We start from the raw sequence: 25,719 nt of genomic DNA on the forward strand, positions 1-25,719 counted from the left end.
CGCCGGGGTGCACGGACGTCTTGGCACATCTCCGGTTGCCGGCAACTCGAGGCAGGCAAGCCAACTGCTTGGTCGCCTTGTCCTTATCACCTCTACTGACCCCTCCGTCACGTATACCAACAACTCTGTATCCAAGCTATGAGTCGAGGCGGTAAACTTGCTCCTGAAGTGAACCGGTGAGTAAACCCCAATCTGTCGCCGCCGCGAAGTCCAGCCAGCTAACAATGCCTCAGCGCGCTTTTCGTCAAGAACCTCAACTACAACGTCAGCCCCGACGACCTCTTTGAGCTCTTTGGCAAATTCGGCCCTGTCCGGTGAGCATCAATCGCTTTTTCTGATCGCTCCGCGACATCCTGCTAATGAGTTATCAGTCAAATCCGCCAGGGCATCGCCAACAACACAAAGGGCACCGCATTCGTCGTTTACGAAGATGTCGTAGACGCAAAACAGGCTTGCGACAAGCTCAACGGCTACAATTTCCAGAACCGCTACCTCGTCGTCCTCTATCATCAGCCAGAGAAGATGGCTCGTCAAGCACAAGATCTCCAGCAGCGCCAGGACGACTTAGAAAAGCTCAAACGCCAGCACGGTATCGATTAGCATTACGCGGGAGTCCCAGCCGTCCACAAAGGCGACATCTCTGACCCGGCCCTTTCGACTACAACCACCCTTGTTTCATCCAAGCGGCCCCAAGGTCCCAATGAGTCGCCGGTTGTGGCTCCCAAGCGCGGCGTGCGCTCGACTTGCCATAATCTAGGCAACCACACCTTTTCTTCACCACGAATCAACATGAGCTTTTTAGGAAGGATTAAGGGAACATGGCGTATACGCGGCTAGCTTTTTGACTAAGGCGACTCTTTTTATTTTCATTCGGGAACTGGGCGTTTCTGCTTCTCTGCGTAGAGTGCACTTGACTGTGCCCTCCGCGGGTTTTTCTTTTCTGTTACTCTCTACTTTTAACCAAGGCCTGAGCATACCCAACTCGGCCATATCAAATTCCCATTCAATTGAGATTTCATCAAATATGTTTACCCTCATATTGATCAGATGCCATTGGAAACGTTCGTCTGAGGATGTGCTACTGACAATCAGTCAACCCCAGCCAAAACAGCTCGAGCTGTCACGCAATTCTGGTCAGGCAGCCATGCTGCAAAGAGCGTACGCGGCGTCACATGATATCAAGGTTGATCCTTATCTCAGACGAAGCAACCTATCAGAGTCAAACACAGCGAACACCAATCGACAAGAAGCCGCCAAAGCGGACAAAACATCACGAAACGGGCAGCACTGTGCAGGATAAGACTTGTAAGATGGAAGGTTCGAATGTGTCTTTGGCTTTTGTTGTGAATATCCATCTATCGTGAAGTAAACACTTCATGTCCCATTTTATCAATCTAATCATATAACCATCTGATATATCTCTGTCTGATGTGTATGCCGACCGACGAACAAGCCCCCAGAAAAAGAAAAAAAAGAAAAAAGGGAGGAAAGAGTACAAAGAAGTGAATGTCCAGCACCACCCTTCTACCCTCTACTTCTGATCATTGGCCATGGCGGCTGAACAGCGCTTAGTAGCCAGTAGGAGCAGGCACGGCGGGAGCAGTGCCAGTGGGGTAACCCCAAGCGCCGGTACCAGTGGGACCCCATGCGCCAGTAGGGAAAGCAGCGTTGCCAGTAGGGACAGGGAAGACAGCAGAGGCAGTAGGACGAGGGCCCCAGTTGCCGCCCCAGTTGCTACCCCAGCTGCCCCACCAGAAACCGGGCTCGCTGCCTTGACGAGCACCCTCGAATCTCTTCTCAACGGGCTTGGCAGCGTAGCCGGTGGGAGCAGGAGCATCGCCAGGGATCCAACCTGTAGGGAAGCCGGTAGGGAAGGCGAATCCGCCAGTGGGTGTAGGAAAACCGGTAGGGAAGGGGAAGCCGCCAGTAGGGTGAGGGAAGCCTCCTGTGGGACGAGGGTGCCAGCCGAAGTGAGGAAGAGCGGCGGCGAGGTTGAGGAAGAGGGCAAGAGCCGAGACGATGAGAGATAGTCTTGCGAACATGTTTGCTTGTGTATGTGTGATTTTGGTGGGATTGTTGGTTGAATCGACAGTAGAAAGTGGTATATTGCTCAGCGAGTGTTGTTTGTGCTTCAAGGGGATGTAGAGAGCGACAGAAGAGATGAGAGATGCAGAAGAAAGAACCTACAGGGACACAGCATACAACCTCTTTATAACCCTTATCGCATGGCATTCCATGGTGAGGGAAGGGAAAAAAAGACTTTCAACCTCTGACAGCACGAGTACAGGGATCTTCTCACCCAGTAAGCCACACTGGGCTCCGAAACACAGCCAACGACCACACATGCATTGCCCTGTCTCCACGATGTCCGTGGATCGCCTGCCTGCATTTTGATCCAGAGACCCCTCCAGCCTCTTCCCGAACAGGGGTGTGTGTGAGAAGCTGCGCGAACTCGGCGCAGATAGAGTACCATAAGCAGAGACCAGGTCGGGACCCGATGGCCGCTCAACTCAACCATGCAAGTCCCAGTCACTCACTATTGTACGGAATGTCCGAAGGTCTGCCGTCATGCGTGTCACCACCGTTGGCCATTATTTTGTTCGCCAGCAAAGAAGAAGGCAAGATACGCAGGGGTTTATCTGCGGCCCCATGCTCCGAATTTGTTTGTGTTACGCGTTCACCAGCCAGCGATTGATTGCTGATCCTGTCAAGCGGTCAAAGACAGCGAGCTGTGAGACAGAGCGGTTGCCAGGTATGCGGTAAGAAATCTCTGTCCCGGCCTTCTTTGACGTCGTCGCTACGGCCTCGGTGTTGTCCGTGACAGGAAGATGGCTTGTCGTGCTTGTTTGCGTTGAACTTGCCCCTGGGGATCTGTCTGCTGTGGGGATCGCCCGGGTGGGTCTCTTCCCTTCAGCCACTCCGGCCAGCCATGCTTTCCACAACCTTGTTTGCTCTTCTGTGCAACCCATCTGATATCGCATCATCATTGCGCTCGAATCCAGCACGGCATAGCCATCGATTGTGAATGCTGGAGGCAGTGTTCTCCACAGCCATCTCTGCACCCGCCATCGCCTACCCACATCTGGTGAAACGTCATCTGCTTCCCAGGAACAAAAGACATCCACTTGTCAACCCTTGACAGGCGGCTCTGGCAGTTTCAAACAGCCTCTCAACATGAACCAATGCGCAAGCCACCAAAGCCCTGTGTGGACGGCGGGAAGACGGGTTGGAAGATCAAACATGCATGCTGAACGTTTGTCACAAAAGCCTCACCTTCGCATCTTTCTTGCCGAGCGCAACCCTAATAATAAGATCTAAATCATCTTATCAGAGACAGGAAAAAGGATTTAGCCATCCCTGACGACCATCTTTCAACTCGCGAAGCAGCGAACAGAACCTTGTGTATTTTCAGCGTGTTTAGGACTCTGGCTGCGTCTTGTCGCTTCCGGACCATAGTACATCGAGAATGTACCCCCTCGGCATTCGAAACAGCTGTGAGAAGGAAATGGATATTCACATGGTAAGCGCAACTCGGATTAATTTTCGTTTTTCTACATCTCTCCACTGTCGCAACTTTTCATATATCTCATTCTCGCCCTTTCTCGTCCGCCGTATACTACAGAAAAGAATTCTTTTCGTCAAGTCTCAAGTCTCGCACGCGAAGGACATCTATACCCAAGGATCGACCAACCATGACCGAGGAAGTCGTTAGGCAAACAACGCACTCCTCATCGGATCTCGAAGTTCGGCGAGGAAGCTACGGCTGGCTGCCGAGGCCTCAAACGTGCCTGCATTCTGCATGACTGCACCAATGCATACACATTTGGATCGTATTGACATTGAGATGTACTTCCCGCGGCCCTGAGTACACAGCTCATTCAGGTCGAAAAGCGCATCATAGCGATTGAATTGCACACCATCATCGCTAGTAGGCCATCAATCGATTTCGGAGACTTGGCTTCCGGGTCTCCAATACCCTTGCCCTCGGAATACCAAGGACCCAGACTCTCTACCGCTCGGTATTGTTTCTGTCTCGCCAGTGTGGCGATGATTGGACAGAATGCAGCTTGTCAGTAATCTTGTCTGTAATCGTCTCTCCATGGACAGCAGAAAATGGTAGTCGGAAATGTATCTCTCTGTACCTTTCTGCGCTTGACAAACAGCCTCCAGAAGCTCAACCAGTCTTTCCAGGACAGAATTCTCTGTCAACCACTTCTCGAACGCTGACATGTCAGCAATCAGATAAGAACTCATTTCCATTTAACATGATCTCAATCGACAGCCATGCCTTCCTTCCATGCTGACAGCTAAACTATCGACTCATTGCATCTCCCCAGTGCCACTGAGTCAGTATCCGGCAGTCACGAATATGCCTATCGCGACTCGCTCAGATAAGAATATATTCTCGCAATTGCTTGACTGCTGCCAAATTGGAATTTCCACGATAAGATGCTGACTCCATCCCGTCAATTGCTGACCACATGCATACGATCTATCGAAAGATGCACTGCTGCCGAGTGATTCATACTTTCTGTTCAATAATTCGGCACTTGTTTTCGCAAAAAGTCGGAGCATACTTTTTCGTTAAGGAATACCCTGTTTGATGGCTGGGGACCATGCAGGGCTTAATGTGCGTGTCTTGATACTTTGATAACATGTACGGAGTACAAAAGTCTCTTTAGCTTTTCTCGCCTATATCACGCACACGTTTCCGACTCACCATTTACGAAAGTCACTTCTTCCAATTATCGTCTACAATGTTGAACATCCTCCAAGGACACCATCACCTGGACGAATTTTATCGATTTCGCCTCGTTCTTGCTGGAAAACTGATCAATAGACATATAATTATACACATTAAGCTTTTTTTGTATACTACTGAAAACTAACACCACGACCATCGTGCGTTGGGACTCCTCTAGAATTCCTCGAATGGGTCGACCTCCAGGTTTTCGCCAAACATGTACCCCTTTCCTGCCATCATGTCCTGTGTGCTGCCATCGCCCCTGCGTCTGGCTTGAGACGTTTGATCTACGCTGTATCCCTGATGGCCGATAAAGGCATCCATGCGCACTGTGCCGATCGAACTCTTACGGTCGCTGGATCTGAGGCTTGGGCGTGCTGGAGCATTCACAGTAGGTTGTAAGGTCGCTGTGTTTGATGCTCTACGTGCAAACGCCGAGGAGGCGGTCATGGAGCCTTCATTGGAAGAATTGGCGGCGGAAAATTGAGGGTTCGTACTGCTTCGCTTGCGCTGATGGCGACCACCTGCGAATCTCGAGATATTCGGTGGAGCAGTGGAATCCGCAGTGCCCATTCGCTGATGTGCTTCAACTCGAACGGATGGCGGCGCTGGTCCAAATGCTGGCTTTGCTGGCGGAACGTACCCTGGCATTAATGAGGATCGTCGTTTCTGATCATGCCCTTGAGCAGGCTCGGGTGCTGGCGATATACGCGGCACTTGTGGGGGACCACGGCCGCTCTGCGCAAGGAACGACAACGCCGTGAGCCATAGGTAATGTCTTTCACGGTTGGAAGCAGTGAGCTTGAGCGCTCGCTCTGGTGTTATGATCAATATGGACCTGTCGAATATAGGCTCGTGCGACGCGCTCTTGTGGAGCGGCGTCGTGTCCTTGACATCGAGGACTGATTTGATTACCACTGGTGGATGTTAGCAAGAAGACTAGGTGTGAGGTTGACAAGATAGCACTCACGTTTGCGGCCGGCTTTGCCGAGTAAGGCCGGACCTGAATTTGGCTGTTTCGAACTCCACATCACTGTGTGTTCGTATGGCGAGAGCCATACCCATCGCTTGTGTCTCACACCACTCGTCGCTCCTTCATCAGTTTGGTCTGCACGGGATTCGCCCAAACCAAAGGATCTGCGTCGGCGGACGTACTTCCACATCCACTCGCCTACCATGGTGGCAGCTATCGCGTCGACAATGACATTGTCCTGGCTCTTCTCTTCCTCTTCTTCCACTGCACTATCTTGGTCGAAGTCTGGAGAGTCCAAAACGTATTGAGCTTCATTTGGCACGCCAAAGTCTTCACGAGTCGGCGTCACTATGCCGGGAAGAAGCAGGTTGTCCTTTGGTGGTGTTTCAAACGCCATGGATTGGATAGGTTCGAGATGTGGAGCTCTTCTTCTCCGTCTTGGGGACATGCGAGCATTCGACCTCATGGTACCAGAAGACTGAACCTTTCTAAGGCCACCATCTGGCGCAATTCGAGAGTCCTTGCTTGACCGACGCGATCGCATAGAATAGGCATCACGACCGGTCGGGCTCCGAGGTCCATCATTACTAGGAGGCCGTGAGCTCATACGACCAGGTATCGGGAACGGCGGTGGCGGAGCCTGGACACCATGACTGCTGGCTGAATTTGGTCGGCTTGATGTGCGGTCATAGGAATTGAAGAAAGGCCCAGCTCTTCCAGCGTGAGCTGTACCTCTCGAGCTCGATGGACGACTTTGGGTGGAGCTATCGTCAGATCCCATCCTTTTGCCATGTGCGAACGCAGATTGTCTCTCTGAGCTCAAGACAAAATTAGCTGGTGATATTGCTCGGTTCTCTGGTACTGTCTTGGGAGGACCATTGAACAGAGAGCGTACACTCGGCCTAACGATACCAGGCATGTTACCAAAGATCGCCTTCATATCATCGCTTGATTCTGCAAGTCGGTCATTCATGTCTGTGTCTGCATACCATTGTGGAGGGGTCTCTTGCAGCGAGTCGGCTTCTGACTGTTGATGGTTCTCTATCGACACGGAGCGGAGTCTGGGCGGTGGAAGATCGATAGGCTTCAGAGGCAATCGGTTGCCATCTTTGCTAAAAGTGCTCCGATGCATTATCAACCTGTGCTTCGAAGCCGGCTGAACTTCCTGACCAGCGACAGATTCGCTTTTCCTGTCATTGCCATTCTCCAAAGCGCTTGGTAGTAGATGAGGTGGTAGTTTGATTGGTCTTCGATCAATCCTGATTTCTTCCGTCTGTACTCCAGCATCCAACATAGGTGTGGTGACAGCAGCTTCCGTCTGAACAGCACTGCTACGCATACCAGGAGGGAGAACACCCTCGCCAGCTCTAGGCGACATGGGAGGCTGGATTGTGATGGCCGGGATAGGAAGAACTTCGATTGGTGCCATAATCGTACTTCGTCTAGATGCCAGGTCGCCAGCGACAGCAAGATCGGTTTGTGTCGACGCCGATTGGTATACTGGCTTTTTGGAGGGTTCGTTTCTGGCATCTTCATGTACCACATATTGTGGTGTGTCTGGAGGACTTATGGGAGCCTCGGCCAAACGATCTGATGTCAACAAATTTGGCAATTTTGACTGGAGGCCTTGTGCTACCGGTTTCAGCTGAGTGGGTACCGCAGCAGCTTCGGCTTCTGTGTTCTGATCGCCTGTCGAAATCTTTGATGATTCACTGGCAAATTCATCTTTCTGTCTTGCCGGACTGGTCGAACGCGAAGACGCTCGACTTGCATCAGAAGACCTGAAGTTCATCTTGGCCATCTGTAAACCGAAACGCTCTGCAAACGAAGGCGTTCTCAACGACTCAGTTGAAGGTGCTCGTGAGCCATCGGCTTCTGTCGAGGGGTCGGAACTGTTGTTAATGGTCAGGCCCAAAATCTTCTTGGCCTTACGGTCTGAGATAGCCGAAGCTCTGGAATTAATGCTTGAGCGGTTCTCGGCGAACAAAGGTAGATCTTCATCATCGCCCTCAAGATCCTCAGTATCATAGTCCTCGTCGTCCGAGTTGAGCTCATTAGCCAAGGAAGTCATGCCTGGCCTTCGGCCACTGGCAACTGATGGTGCTAGACTCCTCGTGCTCATGCTGCTCTGATTTCTGGCGTGCCTTGAGCGTCGGTATGAGCGAATGCTGGCAACATCACTGTCGCCTGACGTGTCCTCTGATTTTTGCTGAACCTGCGACGCGAGATGCTGTGTTCGCACCTCTTCAACCACTGACCGCAAACGTGTCTCGGAAATATGGACCCTTTGCTCGAGTTGTCGTTTTTCATTCTTCCACGAATTCCTTTCCTTCTCCCACGCATCTCTGGTTTTGGTGTTCTCCTCTTCCAAGCTCTTTGCTCTTTTGCCGGCAGTCTCTAACTTGTTCCGTAGCTCTTGGTTGGCAACCTTGACGTTGTCTCTCTCGCCAAGCAGACCCTCGACAGCGTCGAATGTGCCATTCTCGAGGAGTTTGAACTTTTGTTCCAGCTGTCTAGTCTTCTTTGTGCTTTCGCGAACTTGGCCGGACAGGTTCTCGTTCTCGGTATGGGCAGTCTTGAGACTCTCTTCTAGGTTGTCGATGAATTGATGCTTAGAGTCTAGTTCTCGTCGCAATGATAGAATCTCAGAGACAAGAGAGGCGTGCAAAGTGGGGGTGAAACGGTTCGCGTCGAATGCATGAGCGTTGGCATCGTGGGTTTCGGAAGTGTCAAACGACGGTAGGGGAGCAGATTTGGTGGAGAAATCACGATGTTTGCGACCTCGTGAGGCAGGCTTCGATAGCGACAGTTCCGGTGGAGTGTGTTCCGGAGTCCTTGCTGGTGAAGCCAAAGCTCCGTATTGGAAGTAGTCGGTCGACATGGTACCGATACGACGGGATTTGCAGTAAGTAGAGGCTCGCTCTTTCCGGCAGATCTACCTTTCAAAGCGATCACCAAGTCATGACTTTGCTCGTGACTGCACGGTATGAAGCTGATCCGCACGAGACGGAGAGACTGATGCCTCGAGAGGACGAGGAATCAAATGAGAAAGCAAAGGCGACGGGGAGAGACAGTGGTAATGACGCTGTCAATCGCGAAGCGGAAGTGTCAATCAAAAGAGAGTGGACGTGAATAGAGATTGGCCGGATACGCCGATCAGGAGCAGAAGAAGGCTGATGGTGATGCTAGGAAGGAACGAACAGACCAACCTGTTTATTGCATTTCAATCTATAGCGGAGCTGAGCAACCACGCTTTCCCCGCTCTGATATGTGCAGTCCTGACAGCCCATTTGTCGCCCTTGGGCCGCGGATTGGACGGCCCTGGAGAGTCAATGATGGGATAGAGGGCGTTGCAGCAGCGAACCCGGAGCTGTGGAAAGCGCGACTGAAGAAAGTGCCGAATGGCTGCACGGATCGAGTTGAGATGCAAGCGCCCGCTTCTCCATGCAAGGGACTGACGAGATCGACCCTGTAACTGCACCGTTTTGCCATGCCCGAACGAGCTTCTGTTTCACCACGCCAGAATCTTCAACGTCTGCTTCTGAAATCTGACTTGCTGCTTGACACGACACTGCCAAGGGGCTTTTTAAAATGAGCTGCCCGAAGCAAGACAGATTGATTCTTCTGAAATCTGCCCTTGGCAAGCGCTCGAGCGTTCGTGACAGTGTGTGACCGGGCTTGTGCTCGTGCTGATCACTTTGATGCTCATTAGCCAATCGTCGTCTTTATTGCTCGTCCTACACGGCCCAATCGTTGTTGCTGTGCCTCTCGACATGTCGCTTCCCAGTCGCAGGATCATCTCTGGATTCTTCAACTTATCCATGAGCTCTCATAGGTCTTGAAGAAAAGCCACACCGGGCCGGACATTACTTGGTAGCGCCTCTCGGGACGGAAGACGACGGTGTTATCAAAAAGTCACAGAGACCCCCAATGCACCCATTCCAGATTGCTGGGACCTTATGACCAGCATGGGTGATATTGACGACCAGTACGCATATCGAGTATCAATAGAAAACAAAACCACTCAGAAATTGACTCGAGAATGGGCATGTTGTGGTCACCATTTGTTGCAAGCCGGGTAACCCTGCTTCGGGCTGACCTCTCCCGAACCCCGCGTCGAAACGCTCGAATTTTTCGAGTTTGAGAAACGTCAGGCCGACAAGTTTTGGAGTTTTGACACTGCCTTGACATTTCCGATCTCACAACCCTATCTCAATCGGCGAGCCTTAATCGAAGTCGAAATCTCGAAAAAACACACCGACGGATAAGCCCTCCAGCAAGGCGTACTACGATCAAAGGACGGTACCATCCCATCTTATCCCCCAGTTGAAGGCAGAAAGAGCTGGAAAGGCTTGAAACAACCACACAAACACTCCAAAATGGCATCGCGTGTCCAAGAACTACCCGATGATTTCGACGACAAGATCGACCTGAACAAGGCACCTCCGGAGGTCAACGGACCTGCACCAGCGCCCGAGGCTGGCGGTGAAGGCGGTCTCTCGTTCGACATGATGATGCAAGCCGCTGCCAAACATTTCCCGGCAAAGAAAGATGCAGTACCTGAAGGTGACTCATCCCAGCCAGGTGCAGAGATGCCCCCCGGCATGGCAACAGCAAGACAATACACAGCAGACGAGATGTGGCAGATGCTCAACAAATCTCCACTCTTTATGACTGAGCTTGACGAGACTGGCGAAGATGGTGGTGAGAACGTAGCACTGGAAGCACTCAAGGCTCTGGCCTACGAAGGCACGCGCGCTGAGAACGCCGCCTCGTTCCGCGAACAAGGAAACGAGAATGCGCGCCTCAAGCGCTGGAAGGACGCTCGCGAATTCTACGATCGCGCCCTGGGTGCTCTGAAACTGCCACAAAAGACTGCCGACCCGAAAGAACGCGAGGAAGACCCGGAACACGACTTGGCCGAAAAGGACTTTGTCGAACTCGACGAGGAAGAGGAAGCTCGCAAAGAGAAGGAACATGAGGAGGCTTCCTTGGTTAACCGCGCACTCTGTAACCTCGAGCTGAAGAACCACGGTTCTTGCAATCGCGACTGTGCCGCTGCTTTGAAAATCAATCCCCTGAACGTGAAAGCATACTACCGTAGTGGCATGGCAAACTTCCATCTCGACAAACTCCCCGCCGCAAGTTGGTCCTGCGATCTGGGCCTGAAGATTGATCCGACAAACAAGTCTCTCCTGCTACTTTCTGAAAAGATCCAAAAGCGTAGAGACCAGATCGAGAAGGCTGAACGCGAACAACGTGAGAGAGAAGAGAAGGCCCACAGAGAAAAGCAGACTTTGGCCCTAGCCTTGAAGGGCCGTAACATTGCCACGAGGTCGACAACAACAGCACCGCCTCAACTCGAAGATGCCGTCGTCCAACTCGAAGATCCCACAGATGCAGCTTCAACTCTCAGCTTCCCTTGTCTTCTCCTCTACCCTCTACACAACCAGACCGACTTCATCAAATCTTTCGCCGAAGACGAATCAGTTGGCCAACACCTCGAATACATATTCCCATTGCCTTGGGATGAAGATGAGCAATACATGCCCGAGAAAGTGGAATGTTACATCGAGACCAAGACCGGCGGCTTGGTAAAGGCCGGCAAGAAGATGGCTTTGCTCAGAATCCTGAATACCGGCAAGGTAGAAATCGTGGATTCTCTGCTCAGAATCAACGTCGTACCAAGCGCCAGGGCACAAGAGTGGGTGGATAATTTCAAGAAGATCAAGGCTGCTGCCAAGTAGAAAGAGCGCTCCTTGCGAATCGAGAAAACTCATTGATGGGACGAAATTGCTTCCCAAGCATCTCCAAAAATAATTGGCCTATGGATCCCGAAACGTGATAATCCTATCAAGATATCATGCTGCTACTGCACCTTTTCTATCCGACAGCCACAACTTGCCATCCATCCAAGTGCACAATATCTCTCAAATTATAGAAATTGTCAGGCGTGGAGAGAGCTACACCATCATACCTTTCAACTCGTGAAGCCGTCGACAAAAACCCCTTTCCGCCTCAGTTAACAACATATTCTCACCGCCTCTAGCCGCAAACTCCCTCAAACCCCCTGCCCTCCCCGTCCTTACCATCCAGTCATACACCTACCACCAACCAGACCTAACCTTTATATTCATCAAATTTCAGTGCTCTAACTAATTATTCCAGCCGTGGTGGTGTAGTGGTTCAACACACCCGTGGTCTTAACACGTGCGCAGTCATTCGTTGTTACTCAACGCCGTGTCAGTCTAGATCCGAGGAGGTCGCGGGTTCGATTCCTGCCCATGGTGCTTATATTATTTTTGGTTCTTTTTTTGTCTGGAGATGTGTGTTGTTGGTGTTGGTGTTGGTGTTGGATTGATGGTTTGGTGGTCGCAAGGTGGTGATTGGTTTATCGTTGTCGTGGATGTGATCTTTACTGAGGCTGTACTGTATGTAAATGTTCCGATTTGTCGTCCGCCTACCTGTTCGTGGCTTCTGCGTTTAGTTCATCGCACCTTGTGTGTGAGATGTTTGGTTTAGTGAATGATAAAATGATGAACTCCATTTTTATAGCTATGCCGTATATGCACCCTTTCCTTTACCCTGTCTAATATTGTGATGAAACTCGAATCTTTTTTCGGTCATAATCGTCTACCATGCTTTGTAAAAATTTCATCTGGTCAGATAACACATGATACCCCAGAGGCAGCGGAAAGCCTCTATCCTGTCCTTGACGTTGAACAAATCGAACCACTTGGAGCGCTGCAATACCGGGTGGCACCAGTCCTTATCCGTGGGTATGGTTTCGGGGAATTTGCCAGTAGCGACAAAGTCGAGATAGGCGCCGTGGACTCGAAGCTTGAGGATCGAGACATGGTAGTACATGCTAGAAAGCACGTAGACCTGTGTGTGATTAGCAATAGTTCCAGCACACCTCTGCTAGTTAATGCTTACCGTATCCCACTCGCTACCCTCGTCTTTGCCTATAGCTTGATAGTCGCAGTTGGGATCCCAATGAGATCGCATTGGCTCCATCGCCTTCCATGTCTCGTATTGCGTTCTCTTCTTTTTCTTTCCGTTCGCAAAATGAACAGCAGCCTCCTTGCCTAATGCTGCTGCAATGAGGTCGTTCGCGTCGTCCATATCCGGTGTCTCTGGCTCCGCTGCGTCCGAAGCCATCTCGCTGAACCAGTGCTTTCCACTTTTGGGTGTTGGCTTGATCCATACCTTTTCCTCGCGTCCTTGTCGCCGTCTTTCTTGCGCAAGGTGTAAAAGACTGCCAATCTCCTTCAGCTGGTCCAGTCGTAGCTTGTCCCTTATCTCATCATCAGACCCTGAATCGAAGTCTTCCAACTCTTTGCGGACGTAAGCGGCCATGAGCGGTCCCTGGATCATGTGTCTCTTTTCCTTCTCTTTCGGTACGCGGTGAATCAAGAATGACTGGTAGTTGACGGGCAATCGCACACCACTCAACAGCAAAGTGGGATGTACGCGCGGCGAACCGATCTTGCAGCGGAAGGGAAATGCGGCGGCCTCCATGAAGCCTTTGATCACGTCCATGCGATAGACCCAGGGCATCTTGCTGCCAGTCGAAGTACGTCTGCCGCGGTACAATTCTCGTAGGAAGTCGTCGGAGGACGCATCGGAGCCATGAGAAAGGATCTTTGAGAGAGGAGGAGATTCTTGGTCTCTTGCAATGAGTTCGCTGTATGTTAGCGGCGCTGAGGGAGGGAGGTCCACGGAGTCCTCTTCCATGTTTTGCACGTCGAGCATCATATCTTGGTCGGCAAATTCGGGATGGTCTTCGTCGCGTACGCTCTTTCCATCATCGTCCAAGAAAAAGTAGTCGTCAAGATCCGTCTCCCAGTGCTCACTCATACTGTGCAGGGCAGTGAAGAAAGTGCGGAAGTCGCTGAGACGGATCTTGTTCAAGCCTTGGGGCAGGTTTGTGCGAGTGACGGTACGGTATGCGATGTCGTTCTCAGTCTTCAACTCGACCAATCTTGTTACGAAGTTGCCCTGGTTCTGCATGGTGTTCTCGGCCATTGCGGGATTCAAATCTTCATCGTCGGACGGCATGAACGGGCGACCCTCACTGTCGGTCGGGACTAAGTGGTCGACAGGGCATGGTGTTGCGAAACGAACGTTCAGGTCGGTGTAGAACTTTGCAGTGATGTCCGAGACCCTGCGCGATTGCACAAAGTCGCGGCGCAAGTCAGGACGGTCCGACTCATCATGCCAATCTCTGATTCTCAAGGCTTCTTGTCTGGCGTAATTGGGCAGACCGACATGGGTTGGGGGATCGGGTTGCGGTCGTTCTTTGAAAGGATCGATATAGCTGGCGTAATTACTCGCTGTGTCGCATACAGTCAGACGGTGAGAGATTGGCACAGGTTCGGGTAAGGCAAAGGTTTGAGAGGTGCAGATAGGCAGTTGGCATTCAGAACTCTAAGCACGCGACTGCATAAGTTGACAGGGAGTGCCAGGTGCAAATGTCTTGGTCGACTTGGCTATGCGAGCTGCAAGGTCGCCTACCTAAGGTTGCCAGGATGCCTCAAGGGATATGATGATTTGCGAGACAACAAACATACCAGCGCCGAAACCACCAAACATGATGGGCGATTAGTTCAGTCTGTGTCTAGACAGTCTTGGTGTATTACTTGGACTTGGAGTGGCAGGGAGGGGAAAGCGAGAGTGGTGATATGAACGAGAGGCGAGGAAACATGCAAAAGAAAAGCGCACGTAGATCAAGCACTAATGGGCGGCAACATGGTGAAAGGTCGAGTCATTAGATGAAGGTGAAGAAAAAGGAAGTCGAAGGAATTGACAAGATTTGTGGTGCACTTCTTTGCGGGCGTCTAAATTTCCTGGTCGCTCTCTCGTCTTCGCCGTTCGGGACCCCTCCTCACCATGGTCCCTGCCTTCTCCCATGACTTCTCATGACGGCGCGGCGTTCGGGAAAGAACGACTCGTTGTCACGGCCCGAATGGTCGAGGCTTGTTTCCGCCCGGTGTCGCTCGGTATCAAGCACCCCATGGGCTGTAGGTGACGAATCGCTGTGGGTCTCTTTACCAGCGCCGGCTCGTGAGTCGTGAGTGAGAGCAACAACCCCACCATGTTGCTTGGAGCTCCGCTGGAGGAAGGTACAGCCTTGGAGCCACGCGGGTCATCAACGACCGTGAGGGGCATCCGCGATATCTTCTCCATCATAATCAATTCCACATCTTGAATCTGTGCAAAACTCAACCTTTCTGTTCCAACACATTATACCAAATCAGTCAAAATGGTTCTCAACTTTGGCATCATCGGCACCAACTGGATCACCGAGTCCTTCATTCAATGCGCCCAGGCATCTGAACAATGGAAGCTGGCAGCAGTCTACTCTCGCAGTGAGGAAAGTGCTCGCACCTTTGCCAACAAGTTCTCCGTCAAGACCGTCTACACATCCATCGAGTCGCTTGTCCAAGACTCAAACCTCGACGCCGTCTACGTCGCCTCGCCCAACTCCCTCCACTACTCGCAAGCAAAGACAATCCTCCAGGCAAAGAAGCATGTCATCCTCGAGAAGCCCGCCACCTCGACCCACGCCGAACTCGAGGATCTCTTCAAGATCGCCAAAGAGAACAACGTCTTCTTGATTGAAGCCTACCGCCACATTCAAGAAGTCAACTACAAGCTCCTCCGCCGTGTTCTGTTCGACGAGAAGAAGCTGGGAACCATCTTTGGTGCCAGTCTCAACTTCTCCATGTACAGTTCCCGTTACAACAATGTTCTCGCTGGCGAGACTCCCAACATTTTCAGCCTTGAAATGTCAGGTGGCTCTCTTGTTGACATGGGTGTTTACCCCGTCATGTTCGCTATCGCTCTATTCGGCAAGCCCAAGTCGCAAACATACGCTCCCGTCATCTGCCACACTGGTGCCGACGCCGGTGGCTTCATTATCCTACAGTACGAGAAGTTTGGTGTCCAGATCCAACAGAGCAAGTGCTTTACCTCGTTCGCTCCTACTGAGATTTACGGTGAGAACGGCACCATTAGCTTGAACTCCGTCACCGACATCGCCAGCGTCAAGCTTTGGGATCGCAAGACTAAGCAGACTGAAGAACTGGCAGAAAAGAAGATGGACCTCAACTTGCAAGAAGAGGCAACAGAGTTCGCTCGTATCATCAACAACAAGGACACAGATGCCGCTGCTAAGCTCGAGCAATTGAGCTACGACATTGTTTCCGTCACCTCTGATCTGAGAAGACAAAACGGTATCTTGTACCCCGCCGACAAGGCATAGACATGATCACGATCAACCAAAATTGTTGTATATAATGTAGACAAGACAAAAGAAGTAAAAGTCATATTTTGAACAAGAAGTAATAAGAAAAACGCCATTTGTATCCATCTATCTGCACCGCTATGCAAACGTGGGACAAGAAGCCAAAAAGAAAAAAACACAGGCTCCGTGCTCTTTCTAGGAAAATGAATATACACAGGTGTTTGCAAACATTCAGCACTCTCCTCTCTTTACACCCTCGAACTATACCCAACAAACCCATTGCCCTTTGCTTTCCTCCTCTCATACCACTTCCTCCCCTCATCAACCCAAAACACACTACTAGCCAGAACCACCAAGCCCAAAATATCCCTGAAGCCCAAAGCCTCTGTTTGGAAAACGCCCTGCAGAGGTGGGAAATAAATCACCAATGCCTGTCCTAGAAGAGACCCAGCAACGGCATAATTAAACATTGCATTTGCTTTGTGGCCGGTGAACTTGATTTCGCCGAGCAAGAGGGATTTGGTGGCCGAGCGGCAGGTCAGGGCGTTGAACATGTCAAAGAGGACGAAGGCGGTGAAGGTGAGGGTTGTGTCGCGAGGGGACACTTCGTGGCTGGAGAGGTCGGTGGAGGAGAGGTTGGAGATGTAGGTGTATAGTGTGCCTGCCATGATGACGAGAGAGCTCTGCAATACTCTTCGAATAAGGCGGGGAGTAAGTACACGAGCGTGACGGGGTCGAGGAGGAAGCGTAAGCATTGTTTTATCGACAGGTTCGACACCCAAAGATTGAGCAGGGGGTCCGTCCATGAGGATATTGATCCAGAGAATTTGCATAGCGTTGAGGGGATTCTTGTAGCCAAACGCGCTGCTCAGCATTACAAGCCCCAAAGCGGCGGCAGAGGTGCTGAGCTGGAAGGTCAGGAAGTTTTGGATGTTGTGGAAAATGCCTTTGCCTTCTTCGATTGCGGCAAGGATGGTGCTGAAGTCGTCGTTTGTGAGAATCATGTCGGCGGCTTCTTTGGCGACGTCTGTACCGAGTCTGCCCATTGCGATACCAATGTCGGCCTTCTTGAGAGCAGGGGCATCGTTGACGCCGTCTCCGGTCATGGCTACAACGTCGCCTCGTGATTGCAGAGCGCGGATGATCTTCATCTTGTGATCTGGACTTGTTCTTGCAAAGACCGATGTGCGTGAAATTGCTTGAGCGAGGTCTTCGTCGCTCATCTGGTCCAACTGGTCTCCGCGCAGGACTGGGGAGCCAAGTGCTGAAGACATATTGATGGGCATGCCGAGCTTCTTTGCAATAGCCACCGCGGTGGTCTCGGCATCACCAGTGATCATAATAACCTTGACTCCACCGGCCATAAGACGACGAATAGAGCGGTCCACACCCTTGCGAGGAGGGTCGTTCATGCCGACCAATCCAGCAAAGCATAGGCCAGTATAAAGGTGGTCTTCATCGGCCAGGGATGAGCCCTCGGGTTTAGGCGAAGTGCCGCGGGACGTCCGGCGATCCTTTGATTCACGAACGAGTCCACTTGCCAATCCAAGGACACGAAGTCCGTCCTGAGCCATGTTCTCGGCTGCCTTCAACGCTTCTTGACGTCTCTGCTCATCCAGAACAACTTCGCGTCCTTGGGAAGTCATGTAAGTGTCACAGCGCCCAAGGACACGCTCGAGAGCACCTTTGATGTAGGCGGTTGCAGGTCCGTTAGGTTCGAGCGGGTTGTGAATGACTACACCCATCCATTTGCGCTCTGAGCTGAATGGCGTCTCGTTACGTCTGCTACCGATGTTGTGTCTAATGTCATCTTCACCGAACGCATCCAGGAGGTCCAGAAGTGCAACATCGGTCGGCTGACCAGTCCAGCGGCTCTTTGCGTTGGACATATCGCCTCCCATGGTAGAGGAAAGAATGGCTGCGGAAGCCGCTGTTGCGTGAGAAGAAGACTCGGAACCTAGTCTTCCATTATTGACAATGTTGCCAATACGTAGGATAGAGCGTGTGGCCGAATCAGAGGGGGCTGTTGCATGCACCTTTACTACATCTACCGGTGCCTCATCGTCAAAGTGCCACATTTTGGTCACAGTCATATGGTTCATGGTAAGAGTTCCAGTCTTGTCGCTGCAAATGACATTGACAGAGCCAAGAGTCTCCACACTCGGAAGCCTACGCACGATGGCATGTCTTTTTGACATGCGAAGTACGCCGAGAGCCAAGGTGACGGTGACAATAATGGGCAGACCTTCGGGAATAGCAGCCACAGCAAGAGAAACACCGATTTGGAACAGTTCCAGGAAAGGCCTTCCACGGATGAAACCAATAAGCATGATGAAAGCGATGATGCCAAAGGACATGTAGCTGAGCTCTTTGCCGAGGTTGTCCATGGAAAGCTGTAGGGGAGTACGAGGACTCTCAATCTCTTGCAGTGAAGCAGAGATGGCTCCGAATTCCGTACCACCTCCTGTACCAATGACGATACCCTGTCCGTAGCCTGAGCGAACGAGTGTTCCCATAAATGCGATATTCTTTTGCTCGTTCAGACGCAGGTCGGCACCTACAGTACCTGAAGCCTCGGACGCGTATACAGGCGAGCTGGGATATCCTTCTCTTTTCAGTGCTGTGATGCTTGCAGCAAACTTGTGAACAGGCTCGTTTTCACCAGTCAAGTTGGACTCGTCGATGGACAGGTCTGCAGCACGAGTGATACGTATGTCGGCAGGAATGCGATCGCCAGTGTGGAAGAGGACAAGGTCTCCGACGACCAATTGACCAGCGAGGATAGTCGTCGACGCCTTTTCAGCATTGGCCAAAGAGACCTTCTCAGCGTCCTCGAGTGTGTCATTCTCGGGCCTGCGCTCTGCGCTGCGGATGACATGGGCAGAGTGAGGTACGAGCGAGTTCAAGGCCTCCATAGACTTCTCTGAGCGGTATTCTTGGACGAAAGCGACTGTGACGACAATCAAGACGGCAATAGCAATACTGATGGCGTCTTCCAAGTTGCCCATGACGGCAGAGATGGCGGCGGATGCCAGGAGCAACAATATCAAAGTCTCTTGAAACTGCTTGACAAAGCGCAGCCATAGCGGTTCAGGTTCCTCGTGAGGTAGTTCGTTCGGGCCATCGCTATGAAGACGTGTGGCAGCTTCGTTCGGTTGCAATCCATGAGTCAGCGATGTTGAGAGGCGGGTCGCTGTTTCCTGCGGCGTAAGGACTGCATGGTTGGCTGTGACGGTTTGCTACGAGAATAAGTGTCAGAAGCAAGCAGTTCTTGGAAGTGCGGCATTTAGGGGTAAGCTCGAGACGCGAGTTTTGCAGATGGATGGAATTGAACGGTTCGGGATGGGCAGTAAGGGAAGCAGTGGATTGAAGATACCGGAGTCCTTTGTCGGTTGAGAGGTGGTCGTCCTTGTTCAGGGGGAGCTAGATCCTGCCTCGAGGCATTGTACATGGGCAAAGCCGGGGTGGACGAACGGGACATGTCAACGAGTCGCAGTCAACATGGGGCCTGACAATGCGCGGGATACGGCGGCAGTGACAATGCCGGACACGAGGTAGCACTTGAGACTGGGTGTCGGAAGGTGAATGTAAGAGCGACACCGAGGACTGATTGTTAGGACGCAAATAATAAACGCTCGAGGGCTAGGGTACGTGGCCTAGCCAGACGGAGACTGTGGAGAAAGCTGCGAATCTCCTGTTGAGCCTCTGCTATTGTTAGAATTGTGGAAAGTAGAGTGATTGTACTGTGTTTGATATGATTCTTCCATCTGCTAATGCTGCGGTCTGTCCACGATGAACATCCCGTCTGTTCTACTTGGTAGACGACCTTCAAGTGCCATCCCATGCGGCTGCTGCATTCGTCTTGAGAAAGCGTCATTTTCGCTTGGCAGAGTTTCTCAAGCAGCAGCAGGAAGTTACCTATTTCCGGAATGTTGCTTACATGGATTGAAACATGAAGAGCATCCAATTCGACAATAGCCTGCTTTCAATTCGAATAAAAATACGACTCGATAGAAGGCTCTATACATGTCTATAGAAAACTCCATTGAGGCCCATTGTTCGAGAAATCAATGGGCTTGATGAATTACCTGGAGCACGTGATGAACGGTTGCCCGACCTACCGACCCACCCGCTTCTTGGTCTCTTGCTTGCGACAGGCCAATCTACCACCACTCTATTCGTCCACACGCGCCATCTGCTCTGAACCTTTGCGATACTCCGTCTACGACTCGATAGACCTACGCGACCGCCGAAAATCGAACGAAAAGTCTTGCGCCGACTGTGCATCACACCGCGACAGGCCGAAAAGTTAAAATCGAGACGCGTCGCGCGTGTCGCTGCCAGTCAACACTGACGCATCTGCTTGCTGGGCCTACCCACCGCAACACCACAACACCATGTTTTATTCCGAAACTCTTCTGTCAAAGACGGGTCCGCTCGCCCGTGTTTGGTTGGCCGCCAACATCGAGCGCAAATTGACCAAGAACAACATCCTGCAATCAGACATTGGAAGCAGTGTCCACACCATCATCAAGAATGATCATGCTCCTATCGCTCTGCGCCTCAGCGGTCAGCTTCTGCTCGGTGTCGTCCGTATCTACAGCAGAAAGGCTAGATACCTGCTAGACGACTGCAATGAAGCTCTCATGAAGATCAAGCTCGCCTTCCGTCCTGGAAATGTCGACCTTCCCTCCAACCAATCGCATACAGCAAACCCTGCCGCCCTCGTGCTTCCCGACACAATCACCGAATTGGATCTCTTTGCACCAATGCCCGATCTCGACGAGCTACTACTCGACAGCACCCCTGGACCTGGTCAAGATCCCACTCTTCTGGACTGGGGCACTAGTCAACTTCTCCCCGAGAGCATGGACACTCGTGGAGATGCCGATAGAACTCTACAGCTTGAGGATGATGATCTCGGTCTGGACATTGGCGAAGACATTACCGAAAGAAGCCCTGAAATTGGTAGACGCGCCGAGACACCGCGCCCAGAATTTAACGATCGAAGCATGCTCTTCCAGGATGACTTGGATCTGGACATTGGTGATACCGAGGCCACCATCGAGAAGGACGTTCCCATGGCTCCTTTGCCTATGGATGATGACATCGAGATGGGCGGTCTCGATCTCCAAATCGAAGAGAGCAACCTCGATGCTTTGAACCGCGCAGATGTCCGTCGTGAGCGTGATAGTGTCTCGCCTCTTTCGTCTGTTCGTTCCAGTGTCGAGCGTGATCTTGAGCAGACCTTCCAGCTCGAACAGCACCCCACCGAAATTGAGCAAGACGAGACCATGATCCAGGCACAGCAGCGTGCCAAGCGCCGCAAGGTTCTTCCTGCTGACCTCAACACCGAACTGCAAAACTCCCAGATCCGCGCTCAACAAGAGGACCGCAGCAAGATTCTCAAGGCTCCCGTTTTCCTTCCCAGAGATCCTGTCCTCCTTGCACTCATGGAGATGCAAAAGAACGGCGGTTTCGTCTCCAATATTCTGGGTGACGGTCGTAGCATGGGCTGGGCACCCGAGCTGAGAGGCGTTCTCTCCCTCGAGGTCGTACGCACAGCCGGTGAGCTCAAGCGTAAGAGAGATAGTGGTCTTCCCCAAATCGAGATTCCCGAGGAGGAAGAGGAGGCCAATGCTCCTGAGGCTGCCACTTCACCTGCACCTGAGGCTTTCCAAGAGCCCACGCTCGGTGCTGATGACTTCGCTCCTGCATTTGGTGGTGATGACTTGCCTTCAATCATTGAGCCTGCTCCAGAGGATGAGATGGAAGCTTACTCTCCGGCACCTGCTTTCGATGAGACTACTATGCCCGTTCTTCACCCTGCCGACTCTGGACCTGTTTCACTCGGCACCAAGCACGCCGTTCATCTTTTGCGTGAACGTTTCTCAGACGAATCTGGTGAGCCACCATCACCCTCAACCCGCGCTCAACGCAGTGTCCTCTTTACCGACTTCTGCCCCGAAGAGCGCACGAGCAAGCAAGACGCCACCAAGATGTTCTTCGAGGTCCTCGTTCTCGGTACAAAGGACGCCGTGAAAGTGGAGCAAAGCTCGGACGAGCTTGGTGCTCCCCTCCGCATCCGTGGAAAGAGAGGTCTCTGGGGCGATTGGGCAGAGATGGGTGCCGGCGGCGAGATTGCAAGCCAGCGTCCCGAGGTTGCTGTCACGATTTGATGGCCTATTCTATCTTACGTTGCGACGTCCTGAAGTGATTTCCAAGCGTTTTGATGGTTTGGCGTTGATGGCGTTCCCAAGGGTATAATCGATTTTGATGGCTTGATTTGCAAAAGGCACGGGGATCTTATCATGCTTGTTGAGCGAGCATTGATACGCGTAGTATGCGCAGCTATTAGGGCAGTGCAGGGCTACTCGGAGCCTAGTTTCTTGGTTTCTTGATGGCCTTCTTTGCAATTCGCAGCCCTTGTCCATCGATAGCATGCGGCAGAGTTATAGGGCACCCTTTTTCATTAGTTTAGCTGTCAAGTTAGAGTAGAAAGTTTAACCAAGTCCAGTTTGGCACCAAACACTTTGCGGCGTGCGCGGAAGACGGAAGCCACCCGCTCCGTACCTGCAGCTTCTTAATTTTGAGCACACTTGACCCCTTTGCATCACTGTTCTGGTTAAATGAACACTCTATGCTATGACGAGATTTGGCCTGAAGAACCCGATAGAAACAGAACTCGATGGAACTTGCCTGGTAATCGTGGCAAGCGGGTCTGTCTTGTGAGTTTCCTACTCTGCGAAATGCCGACTTCAGGTGCCCAGGAACAAGCTCCGCTACACGCGTCCTAAATCTTCTACGCACGAAACTTTCGCAACCTTAATAGAGCAGGGCAACAACAAGCCCTAGGTCACACAGCCGAACTGATATCTGATCCGACCAAAGCCCTCGAAATAGTTGACTCGCTTTGCTTCAAAGTTGCCGCCAAACGACTCACCTCCTGGCACGGAGCACCGACACAACCAACCTCTGTTCTCGAAACACTTTCCGGTCATTGCACTTGTCCTGATACAGAATACGTGCCGGGTGTTTATTGTTTGCCCTGTACGATCACCACCATGGTTTCCTCGTGGGTGTGCCCTGTCGATCTCAACATACCGGCAGTGATGGAAATGCGAGATTTGTTGGCGGACGAGTGCGGATTAGCTCAGAGACTGTAAGTGTGGTATAGCTTTACTCGGTCAAGCATGTAGGGCACGACGATCTACAGGCAAGTTTTCATATGCCCTGAGTATCTATAAGTATTTTAGCAGCCCTCGGTGTATGCCATCCGGATCACCAGTCTCTCCTTCTCAAGCCCTCTTCCTCTTCTCTATCTCCAAAGATGCACATCTCTTCTTTTCTCGCCGGCACTGCCGCCTTCACCGTCGGTGCCGCAGCCCGTAGCTCTCTCTACGTAGAGAACGCTCCTGATCATGTCCGCCCTTATGTCATCGAGAGATACTCCAATGCCCAAGCTGTTGCCGTTGGCCAGCAGATCTACAGGTTCCCCGTCACTGGTGCCTCGTCCGGTGGTGCCTTCTCCATCCTGATGACTAGCTCTCCCGGATCAGATGCTCTCGGTGTCCTTCCTCACATCCACAAGGCTCATTACGAGAACTTCTTCTGCAGCAAGGGTCGCTACCAACTCTGGACCAACAAGTACGGCGACGAGGAGGCTCGCGTCATGCTTCCCGGTGACTACGGTGCCGTTCCTCGCAACACCACCCACACCTTCCAAGTCCTGGATCCTGATACCGAGATGCTTGGTGTCATCCAACCCGGTGGCTTCGAAGCCCTGTTCTTCGCCATCGCAGACAGCAACTACACCTCCGAGACCTCTTCCCCCTACGTCCCCAGTGCAGCCTCAGGCTCCGCAGACGCAGGCGCCGGCTCCTCATCCTCCATGATCTCCGCCCTCGAATCCTTCGACGTCTTCGCCCAGCTTGACTTCAATCCCCGTCGCGACCTCGTCAACGGCAGTGCCCCTGCAAACGCAACATGGCATACTGGCAAGAACACCGTGCCCTCGAACTCAAACACTCCCTTCTACGTGGCTAAGAACCAAGGTCCTATGTGGTTGAACTCCGAACACGGATATCAAATCATCGCTCCTTTCATCACTCCTACCCAGGGCGATGGTAAGTTTAGCGAAGGCACCATCACCATCGACCGCAAGTTGTCCAACATCACCACACCTGTGCGTCATTTTGCCGATCACTTGGCTTTCGAGGTGCTCGAGGGTGCTCTGCAGGTCAACTTGAAGAACGAGACTGTCCAGTTGTTGCAAGGTGATGTTGTGTTTGTGCCTGGAAACACCACGTTCAGCTATTGGTCCGAGGTTGCGTTTACCAAGTTCTTGTATGTCTGTGCCGGAAACAAGGGATTGGATGTTGAGTTGATGGACAAGGCTGTTGCTTGGGAGTACCCTACTTGGCCTACTTATGCTGTTTAAGTGGTTGGAAAGTGTGCTTTTGTGTGGTTGTTTTTTTCATATACCAATTAGACCGATATAGATAGGACATAGAGCTTTAGAAATTGATGTTTGTAACGACTAGAGAGTTTGTCTTCTCCGTTGTTGGGTTTCGTGTCTTGTGGTGTTTGTGTTTATCATTTGGGTATCCTGCACCATCGTAATAATCATCGTAACCAGTGTTGAGCAGGCGCTCCCTCGACCAAGCGATTCCATAAGCCTACTAAAGCTCATCAGGGTCAAAGACATCCTCGGTCATAGCAGCCCTACCACCACCGCCTCTGGCAGCCCAATCCTCTCTTCTCCTGCGTTCTCTTTCTTCCTGCTCTGCCTGAAGTCTCTCCTCCTCTTCCTGTCTCTGCTTGTCCCTCGCCTCTTGCTCTTCTGCACTCAGAACTGTGGTGGGGTCGGTGCCGTCTTCGATCATGCCTTGGATCGTGGCTAGAGCTCCCATACGAATGACGTCCTGCGATGGCCAGGGGACGAAGGGAAGTTGAGACAGCGGGTCTAGCATAGCCTTTGTTTCTGCACTGAGGGTGGCTACAGCTCTGTTCTCTGTTTGTTCTGGCTGATCAGATGTGCTCGTGTTGTCGCCATTAGCGGCAGGTGTGGCCATGCCATTTGTGATCTGCGTGGTTGGTACATCTGCAGTCACAGGCTGTGGTTTTGAGAGGAGCTCCGTAGAGATGTGGCCGCGGAAAGTAGGTGGGACGGTGGTCTTTGAGATGAATTTTGCGTATGAGAGCAATTCCTCGACGCCGACTTGACGGGTGTTTTTAGCTAGTTGTGAGGAGGGAATATCGAGGAGTTCTTTGCGTGTGTCGGCTAGGGTTCGTAGAGTGGACTTGATCTTTTCATCTAGGGCGTCGGCTGTGGCTCGTAGTTCGAGGATTCGCGCATAGTTTGCATGATGGACGGCGACTATTCTCATTCAGTGAGCTGGTGACGGGTATAGCGGTCCGAGAGACGAGTGTTTACGCTGTCCCAAGCTCTCCTCCAAATCCTCGTCGGCTGCGACTAGTGCATCTGCTGCCGAGACAGACGGGTTGTATGCAGCAACTGATTCGACCAGCGTATTCAGAGCTGTCTCCAGGCGCTGAAAGCGTGCTTGGAATACACTGAGCATGCTTGTTGTGTTGATTGATGCTGAGTTGGGAAGTTGACCAATCATGAGGCAGTCGCATTCTCGGAAAGCACATGTCACGGCTCGGTGGTCAAAGCGATCAAAGCACCGAGGCACGCGACAGCGAGGCGCCTTCCACGTCTTGCTTCACTTCGCTCTTGCTCTTGCTCTT

The 25,719-nt window shown here is 51.9% G+C and overlaps 11 protein-coding genes across 11 annotated transcripts; 6 read left to right on the forward strand and 5 right to left on the reverse strand.

The window, feature by feature from the left end:
* Positions 1–138: 138 nt before the first annotated feature.
* On the forward strand, positions 139–600 carry M438DRAFT_351283 (pre-mRNA branch site protein p14; the record flags this gene model as incomplete). Its single annotated transcript, XM_029906702.1, has 3 exons — positions 139–176; positions 234–314; positions 372–600. The coding sequence occupies 3 exons, from the start codon at positions 139–141 to the stop codon at positions 598–600; spliced, it is 348 nt and encodes a 115-aa protein (XP_029766123.1).
* Positions 601–1,425: 825 nt separating this feature from the next.
* On the forward strand, positions 1,426–2,124 carry M438DRAFT_17166 (uncharacterized protein). The gene has a single exon (XM_029899128.1). It carries the CDS (start codon positions 1,551–1,553, stop codon positions 2,028–2,030), a length of 480 nt encoding a protein of 159 aa, XP_029766124.1. The 5' UTR covers positions 1,426–1,550; the 3' UTR covers positions 2,031–2,124.
* Positions 2,125–2,617, reverse strand: M438DRAFT_17167 (uncharacterized protein). Its single transcript, XM_029899129.1, has one exon. The coding sequence runs from the start codon at positions 2,516–2,518 to the stop codon at positions 2,219–2,221; it is 300 nt and encodes a 99-aa protein (XP_029766125.1). The 5' UTR covers positions 2,519–2,617; the 3' UTR covers positions 2,125–2,218.
* Positions 2,618–4,820: 2,203 nt separating this feature from the next.
* On the reverse strand, positions 4,821–9,031 carry M438DRAFT_309810 (uncharacterized protein). Its single transcript, XM_029902395.1, has 2 exons — positions 5,715–9,031; positions 4,821–5,661 (listed from the first exon to the last, which is right to left on the reverse strand). Exons 1-2 carry the CDS (start codon positions 8,596–8,598, stop codon positions 4,919–4,921), a joined length of 3,627 nt encoding a protein of 1,208 aa, XP_029766126.1. The 5' UTR covers positions 8,599–9,031; the 3' UTR covers positions 4,821–4,918.
* A 1,200-nt stretch (positions 9,032–10,231) lies between these two features.
* M438DRAFT_263005 (TPR repeat protein-like protein) lies at positions 10,232–11,464 on the forward strand (the record flags this gene model as incomplete). The annotated part of the gene is made up of 1 exon (XM_029899854.1): positions 10,232–11,464. The coding sequence occupies one exon, from the start codon at positions 10,232–10,234 to the stop codon at positions 11,462–11,464; it is 1,233 nt and encodes a 410-aa protein (XP_029766127.1).
* A 770-nt stretch (positions 11,465–12,234) lies between these two features.
* M438DRAFT_341658 (uncharacterized protein) lies at positions 12,235–14,548 on the reverse strand. Its single transcript, XM_029904552.1, has 3 exons — positions 14,291–14,548; positions 12,654–14,053; positions 12,235–12,602 (listed from the first exon to the last, which is right to left on the reverse strand). Exons 1-3 carry the CDS (start codon positions 14,310–14,312, stop codon positions 12,372–12,374), a joined length of 1,653 nt encoding a protein of 550 aa, XP_029766128.1. The 5' UTR covers positions 14,313–14,548; the 3' UTR covers positions 12,235–12,371.
* Positions 14,549–14,982: 434 nt separating this feature from the next.
* M438DRAFT_330905 (NAD(P)-binding protein) lies at positions 14,983–15,984 on the forward strand (the record flags this gene model as incomplete). Its single annotated transcript, XM_029903360.1, has 1 exon — positions 14,983–15,984. The coding sequence occupies one exon, from the start codon at positions 14,983–14,985 to the stop codon at positions 15,982–15,984; it is 1,002 nt and encodes a 333-aa protein (XP_029766129.1).
* Positions 15,985–16,045: 61 nt separating this feature from the next.
* M438DRAFT_341660 (calcium transporter ATPase) lies at positions 16,046–19,568 on the reverse strand. The gene is made up of 2 exons (XM_029904553.1): positions 19,343–19,568; positions 16,046–19,205 (listed from the first exon to the last, which is right to left on the reverse strand). The coding sequence occupies exons 1-2, from the start codon at positions 19,445–19,447 to the stop codon at positions 16,215–16,217; spliced, it is 3,096 nt and encodes a 1,031-aa protein (XP_029766130.1). The 5' UTR covers positions 19,448–19,568; the 3' UTR covers positions 16,046–16,214.
* Positions 19,569–20,138: 570 nt separating this feature from the next.
* Positions 20,139–22,568, forward strand: M438DRAFT_341661 (uncharacterized protein). The gene has a single exon (XM_029904554.1). The coding sequence runs from the start codon at positions 20,364–20,366 to the stop codon at positions 22,143–22,145; it is 1,782 nt and encodes a 593-aa protein (XP_029766131.1). The 5' UTR covers positions 20,139–20,363; the 3' UTR covers positions 22,146–22,568.
* A 657-nt stretch (positions 22,569–23,225) lies between these two features.
* On the forward strand, positions 23,226–24,796 carry M438DRAFT_341663 (RmlC-like cupin). The gene has a single exon (XM_029904555.1). The coding sequence runs from the start codon at positions 23,297–23,299 to the stop codon at positions 24,404–24,406; it is 1,110 nt and encodes a 369-aa protein (XP_029766132.1). The 5' UTR covers positions 23,226–23,296; the 3' UTR covers positions 24,407–24,796.
* On the reverse strand, positions 24,648–25,550 carry M438DRAFT_262344 (uncharacterized protein; the record flags this gene model as incomplete). Its single annotated transcript, XM_029899811.1, has 2 exons — positions 24,648–25,345; positions 25,403–25,550. The coding sequence occupies 2 exons, from the start codon at positions 25,548–25,550 to the stop codon at positions 24,648–24,650; spliced, it is 846 nt and encodes a 281-aa protein (XP_029766133.1).
* Positions 25,551–25,719: the final 169 nt, after the last annotated feature.

Source organism: Aureobasidium pullulans (assembly GCF_000721785.1).
Source record: "Aureobasidium pullulans EXF-150 unplaced genomic scaffold scaffold_1, whole genome shotgun sequence".
Classification (NCBI taxonomy): Eukaryota; Fungi; Ascomycota; class Dothideomycetes; order Dothideales; family Saccotheciaceae; genus Aureobasidium; species Aureobasidium pullulans.

Excerpts from the sequence above, each read along its gene's own strand:
- M438DRAFT_341658 (XM_029904552.1), bottom strand. The coding sequence starts at position 14,312 with ATGTTTGGTGGTTTCGGCGCTG. Across the intron at positions 14,054-14,290 it reads GTTTGGTGGTTTCGGCGCTG|CGAGTAATTACGCCAGCTAT; the intron begins GTATGTTTGTTG and ends TATGCGACACAG. Across the intron at positions 12,603-12,653 it reads AGGGTAGCGAGTGGGATACG|GTCTACGTGCTTTCTAGCAT; the intron begins GTAAGCATTAAC and ends AATCACACACAG.
- M438DRAFT_309810 (XM_029902395.1), bottom strand. The coding sequence starts at position 8,598 with ATGTCGACCGACTACTTCCAATACGGAGCTTTGGCTTCACCAGCAAGG. Across the intron at positions 5,662-5,714 it reads CGGCAAAGCCGGCCGCAAAC|TGGTAATCAAATCAGTCCTC; the intron begins GTGAGTGCTATC and ends AACATCCACCAG.
- M438DRAFT_341661 (XM_029904554.1), top strand. The coding sequence starts at position 20,364 with ATGTTTTATTCCGAAACTCTTCTGTCAAAGACGGGTCCGCTCGCCCGT.
- M438DRAFT_341660 (XM_029904553.1), bottom strand. The coding sequence starts at position 19,447 with ATGTCCCGTTCGTCCACCCCGGCTTTGCCCATGTACAATGCCTCGAGG. Across the intron at positions 19,206-19,342 it reads TCAACCGACAAAGGACTCCG|CAAACCGTCACAGCCAACCA; the intron begins GTATCTTCAATC and ends TTATTCTCGTAG.
- M438DRAFT_17167 (XM_029899129.1), bottom strand. The coding sequence starts at position 2,518 with ATGGTTGAGTTGAGCGGCCATCGGGTCCCGACCTGGTCTCTGCTTATG.
- M438DRAFT_17166 (XM_029899128.1), top strand. The coding sequence starts at position 1,551 with ATGGCGGCTGAACAGCGCTTAGTAGCCAGTAGGAGCAGGCACGGCGGG.
- M438DRAFT_341663 (XM_029904555.1), top strand. The coding sequence starts at position 23,297 with ATGCACATCTCTTCTTTTCTCGCCGGCACTGCCGCCTTCACCGTCGGT.